The following is a 6,475-nucleotide window of genomic DNA, read 5'->3' as shown; positions in this document are numbered from 1 at the left end:
AGAGCGGGATTATAACAGGAACTGTTATGGGGTTATTGGTCCAGCAGGATTTACATTTAGGGCTCCATAATAATACCTTTAAGCTGCATCACGCAAAATCACACTGCTCTGGTCTGTATTTGCAGTGTTGGACAAACAACAGGAACTTCTGGCAGCAAAGAAAGTACAATGCAAGTCATTTTAGTCACCCCAGTGCGTTAACTGACGTTAATCCGCTCCCCACCGCCCAAGGGGCTCTCTGGATCTCGGCGTGGTTTCACCGCACACCAGCTTTGTCCTACTCTGACACCAGCCAGATCGTCTGTATATTCCTCACCCAGGAAAAACTACTGTGGCATCAGGCTGCAGCTGTCAAGCTGAAAAAAAATGCAGGGTTAAAGGTTTTAATAAAGCAGCTCTGCAGTCACTTTGTCACCATTTAGCCGTACCACCTGAACAACCAACGTCTCGACTCTTTCACAAGAGGCTACAACCAGCTTTGAGGCACTCCCGTATTTTTCAGACACTGGGAAGATTTCAGAGACAGAGCCCGTGACTTTGACAAGGTTTTCTTTCAACCTAAGCCTGAACCTTGGGCAGTAGCACAGCAGTGTTCAGATGTCTGCAGTGTCACCGCCGTCCTGGCTTCCACTGCTGCTTTGTTTAATTTTATTTAGAACAATCTCAACAGCCATAGATCAACTCAAGAGAATACTCAGGGACTATGAAAACAGGAAGGAGAGCGGGATTATAACAGGAACTGTTATGGGGTTATTGGTCCAGCAGGATTTACATTTAGGGCTCCATAATAATACCTTTAAGCTGCATCACGCAAAATCACACTGCTCTGGTCTGTATTTGCAGTGTTGGACAAACAACAGGAACTTCTGGCAGCAAAGAAAGTACAATGCAAGTCATTTTAGTCACCCCAGTGCGTTAACTGACGTTAATCCGCTCCCCACCGCCCAAGGGGCTCTCTGGATCTCGGCGTGGTTTCACCGCACACCAGCTTTGTCCTACTCTGACACCAGCCAGATCGTCTGTATATTCCTCACCCAGGAAAAACTACTGTGGCATCAGGCTGCAGCTGTCAAGCTGAAAAAAAATGCAGGGTTAAAGGTTTTAATAAAGCAGCTCTGCAGTCACTTTGTCACCATTTAGCCGTACCACCTGAACAACCAACGTCTCGACTCTTTCACAAGAGGCTACAACCAGCTTTGAGGCACTCCCGTATTTTTCAGACACTGGGAAGATTTCAGAGACAGAGCCCGTGACTTTGACAAGGTTTTCTTTCAACCTAAGCCTGAACCTTGGGCAGTAGCACAGCAGTGTTCAGATGTCTGCAGTGTCACCGCCGTCCTGGCTTCCACTGCTGCTTTGTTTAATTTTATTTAGAACAATCTCAACAGCCATAGATCAACTCAAGAGAATACTCAGGGACTATGAAAACAGGAAGGGGAACAGTGATATTCCATAAACACCACAGTGAAAGTGGCGATTTGGACGTCGCTGGACTAGGTTGAGCAACCTTTGTCACATCTCCCAACGTGTTAATTACGGATTTAGAAACGGGAACGAAAGACGACGACTTTCGGTTCTGTAACGGTGGACAAACAGTTCACTACAATGGTGGAAGAAGGATGGAAAACACAAATACCACGAGGAAAAACGACGTCAAACGCGGGCGCCATCAGATATCGTTTGAGTATTTGCAGATGTGCTAATTACTGCGGCCGCTGAAGCGGCGAGAGGCAACCGGACCTGGACACCGAGCGGACACTGAACAATTGGCTGGATCTAGGCAACCACCACAGGCAGCTACGTAAAGTCCTACGTCTGTGCCCTTTTTGTGAGTGTTTTTCTACTGTCCCCAACCCTACATGTTTTTTCCATTCTGTAGCCTCATTACCTGCCTTGGCCAAGCGGGGCTTTGTTTGTACAGTTGAATACATCCTTTCCAAGGTCTATTTTTAGACCTCGGCATAACCAAATGCCACAATTCTACAAAAAGCAGTAAACATTGCTTTCTAGGGGGAAAAATTAACTTTTTTTGAAAGCCATAAAGACTGCATGGCAGTTGTATTTTTCCATTTAATTATAATTCAACGTTTAAGGCCATTGAAACGAGTTTGATTTTCCTTTAGCACACCAAAGCACTTTTAAGTTTCTATTGGTTTAACAAAGTCTCATCTCAGAGCCAACTGTGCTTTCAAATCATGGAAACTGTTCAAACAGAGCACGCTCTGCTTAACCTTAACCAAAAGTGCAATAAAATAAGTCTCAAAAATAAGTCAAATCAAAAACCGTCTGCATGACAAAATCTGTACCAAGTCAGTACTGAAAACCCAGCGCGGGAAACAGGAGCTGAGCAGAATCCTCCTTGAGGAACCTGGGAGATATGTCCTCTTTCCTTGCTGCCCAGCAGCCAAAAGCTTCCAGGCTTGGAGGCTTCATGTAAGGGAAAACATCCATGGAGGACAGAAACCTTCAGCAGCCAGCGAGACAAAGCCATCGACTCAACTAACCCTGTTAAGGGCTATTTTAGGGAAGGGACATGAGACCAGGTACCCCTCAGACGGGGAGGATTAGGCTGTATATTTGCTTAAATCCACTCATCTCCCAGAATTTTAAATCACCACTATTTTAAATCACTATTAACTCTCAACTCCAGCAGCTTTCGTGCCCCATCCCAGTTTGTCCCGAGCTGCTCGTATAATGATTTCAAGGCAACCTAGGACGATCTGTAGAGTGCATCCACTTGGATAGTCACGTTCAGTGGACTCCTACAGCTCCTCGATAACAGACAGATGGACTTTATGTTAAAATAAATCAAAGACTCAACTTACCGTAGTTACCCTGATTTATAGCAAATGACTTGGCCCTGTATTTTCAAGCTCCAGATACGACAGAGAAGATGGAATAGTTACCGAACAAGTATCCTCTTCAGCAACTGCTGATCTCCTTCCGAGTAGCCAGGCCAGTCCTTCTGCACTTCTTTGTATACACAATCTTTCAGCGTGAAGGTGCTGTCCTTGGCACTCAAATTTGCCACCTGAAACAGAAGTAATTTGCAAAAAACCTGTTAGGGTTTAGTTTTCTCACTTGTTCTAACGAGACGTAGGTAAGATCTTAGCAGATTGAGCAGCAGTTAGTAGTGTCAGAGGACAGGGAGAGACTTTTTACTCACAACTGCCACGAGGGAATTTCTCACTAACAAGCCAGAAAGGCGACAGAAAGTGACTTTAAGAGGCAGTGAAGAGAACGGCTGGTAGGTACAATGCAGATACACCTGCACTTTGGTGCATCAGGACTTCACAGAGAACTTTTCTGGGGACTTCAGGGCAAGAACAAACGCTGTGATTAGCAGCTTGCAGCCCGGGGTTTTACAGCAAAGCGCCGCGCCTCGCTGCTGGGCTGCAGTCAGCTCAGGACACTGGCGCGAGCAGCTCGCTGACATTTTCTCCAGTTCCATCATGTGTAGTTTCCCCACAACGCTCTGCGTGGTGCCTACACGGATAGGAAACACTGCTGGAACCAGCAGGATTGTGTTGGAATGGAAACAGCTTGGTACGAGTTATCCCACTTTAATCAGCCTTTCCACAGCTTGACTGAAAACTTAACTTCTTGCTGCTGGTTACGCGTTTGAAGAACAGCATTAGCACAACCCAGAGAGCCCCGATTAAGCTTTCACAGATGCTGTCTCAGTGACCGTAGAGCACCGCAAGTCTAGCGAGAAAACAAAGCCTGCACGTGTTGTTACAGGAGGGACACGGAGGCCGAGGTGCCGAAGGCTGTGCCCTCCGCCAGGCTGGCCAGCTGACAAAGCCCGGACTCCCGGCTTCAGCCGCTCGGCTTGACGACTCGTACACTGAAAGAGGAAGATGCTTTTATTCCGTCAGCAGAGATCATGTCATCTGGGTAAGGATTAGAGTTCTCTGCTGCTCGCTCCATTCAGGAGACGGCTGGGCTTAGGAAGTGTTATTACCCGCAGCAGGGAGATAACCTCAGAAAAGCAAGTGAAGGAGTGCAAAGTCTGGAATTAACTTAATTCCTCTGCTTTTGCTGTAGGGAGCCTGTGACCTGATATTAAAAAAAACCTGTAGGTTTAGAAGCAGAAAGCTGCAGAACTGATACAGCAAAGCTCGCCTGATAAGCAAAAAATAGAAAGCAGAGTTATCAGTTTACATGACGAACACTTTGTTTTTCCTTTCAGTTCTGTCAGCCTTCCAAAATCCTGAGCCAAAACACAAGAAGAATTTGAGCTCTGTTTTACATTTAGATACCCCAGTAAACATGCCCAAGAGACAAAAGCAAAGCCAGGTTCCTTTTTCAAAAACTCGCCAAGAACCTCCCCGGTTCCTGCGGCTTTCTGCAGCGGGAGCCCCGCTACTCGGCAAGGCTGAAGAACAACAGCTCCGATTTTCTCTGCACGGAGGCTGAGAGCTGCTACCTCCTTGTTTTGCTGGAGTGGGACTCCGCAAGCTCCACCCCAGGCCTCCCAAAAATAGAAACCTTGCAAAATGAGGCAAAAAGGCCAGCAGGAACACAGAGTCCTGCGAGAGATGCAGCAAGAGCACAATGAAACCCACACCTCGACGTATTTAGACATGCAGCTTTAACGCAGCCTGTAATTTTTAGCTTATCTGTGTCTGCTTGTAGATGGGAGCCCTGGTCGTGCTGAAAGGAGATTAAGTTTTACGAGCAAATTACAGCCAAATAATCAGCGTTCAGCCCAAGCAGGCTGGCACTGTGGGCACTGCCGAACCCACCCCTCGCTGCCAGGGGTTTGTGGAAGCATCAATAAAAGGTGCTTATCGGAAACGGTATTTCTAGTGATAAAGCTATTTATAGCGTTCAGAAGGGTGCTCGGAAGAATTCTAGCACTGCTGGAAAATTAAGAGCTACAGGATTAAAATCTGTAGGGAAGGAGTAAGCTGTGCCAGCAATAGCTCTGTTTCACTATGACCTGCCCTGTGCCCTTGGGCAAACTAACTCCTTGCTGTCTCCTCCTTTTCAGCTTTGGAAAGGAGTAAAAACAATTAAAAAAAAATCCAATACAGCAGAGGGCAGCTGCAGCACTTACATAAATACCCGTGATATGTTTTTGCACTGCGAGAGCAATAGAGGTATTTACTGCAATTCCTAAAATGGCACCTTCGACGTGACTCAAAGTGTAGGAACTGATTCAGCTCGGAGGCAGCCTTCACGCTTGATGAACGAGTAACACGCTCTGCAGGAGCTGCATGATCTTCACCCCCAACCAGCTGCACCTCAAAGCAGGAAAGGCGTGGGGCTGAACACCAAAGGTGACATAAAGCTTAGTGGGGAGGGACATATTTTTACCCTCGCACAGGAAGCATCACATGTATCAATAGAGAAGGTGTTCCTTTATGTCCACATTAATAAAAATACATAGATTTACAGGTTGTGACAAAAGAAACAGCTCGTATCTCCTCTGTTAGGTAATTCTCCCCATGACCAAAAGGGTTAGACAAAGAGAAGCGGTGAGCTTTGGTTGGGCATGGCCTTTAGAGGAACGCTGAGCTGCAGCTCGAGACACAGAGCTTACCAACACGGAAGGAACCACCGCTCTGAGAAGACATTTCTCTTTACCTAAGCGTTGCCTTCATCAGAGTACAAACCTGTTGCAGAAGGTTGTCCAGCAAATCCTTGTCCTGCTGAGAAAGTCCATCCTTCTGCAATCTGAGGATAAGTTCAGGTTTCTTATAAGGCTTTAGTGCCAGCAAGTGCACAACCCTATCTTTGAAGGGTCTCTGGGAAATCGCACTATTGCCTCTCTTTATTGCACTGGCAAGGTTGACTGGCGTTGGGCGCTTCCTGGAGGGAACAGCATCGGAAGCTCCTGGTGCAGGTTTACGTACCTGAACCTTTTTGCCTAAAATGAGATGAGAACAGTGAACTGCAGCGGCCCCCCTGCAAAGGCCAGTGGTCTGTAAACACATACACGGAGTTCATGCCACCAGCTGAAGTGCCGGGAGATGACAATGACGGGCACGCACAACCAGCACGCCCCATCTGCTCTGATAGGCCACCGGAACGAGCATCCCATGAGTTTTATGAATCATGACAAGCTTGTAACAAGTAAACAGCAACACCAGGCGCTGGAAACCTGAGTATTATTGGCCACAAGCTTACATAAAGCTCTCTTTGTCTGCCAGCTTTTCCTTTATCCCAAGTGTCTGCATCCCCATGGTTAATCTCACCATTTTTCCCTCCCCTATGAGAAGAAAATTCTGCATTATTATGGAGAAGAGTCAGAATATGGAGTGGAAAGACCAGAACTGGTCAACGAGTGGCTCTCTGTTGCTGATCTCAGCGAAAATGCTACTCCAGCAGATGCTTCTGCTTTTAGAACAATAGGAACTTTATGGTGTTGGGTCCACCTCCCTTCCCCCACCAAACACAGCCACATGAATGGGGTCGAACGCTGATACGTCAGCCTATTCATTAGCGGGCTGTCTGTTCCGACAGAACA

General features: G+C 46.9%; 1 protein-coding gene across 1 annotated transcript in view; it reads right to left on the bottom strand.

Annotated features, from left to right (window-relative positions):
- The window catches only part of ELL (elongation factor RNA polymerase II), a gene marked incomplete at its 5' end in the record, with an annotated part of 25,814 nt that overhangs the window by 11,285 nt on the left and 8,054 nt on the right, over nucleotides 1-6,475 (bottom strand). Inside the window, 2 exons of the mRNA XM_010142827.1 lie at nucleotides 2,907-3,031; nucleotides 5,622-5,875. Coding sequence (XP_010141129.1) covers nucleotides 2,907-3,031; nucleotides 5,622-5,875 — 379 coding nt within the window. The remainder of the gene's footprint in view (nucleotides 1-2,906; nucleotides 3,032-5,621; nucleotides 5,876-6,475) is intronic.

Source organism: Buceros rhinoceros, unplaced genomic scaffold (assembly GCF_000710305.1).
Source record: "Buceros rhinoceros silvestris isolate BGI_N320 unplaced genomic scaffold, ASM71030v1 scaffold13629, whole genome shotgun sequence".
Lineage (NCBI taxonomy): Eukaryota > Metazoa > Chordata > Aves > Bucerotiformes > Bucerotidae > Buceros > Buceros rhinoceros.
This window is presented reverse-complemented; position numbering and strand designations above follow the sequence as displayed.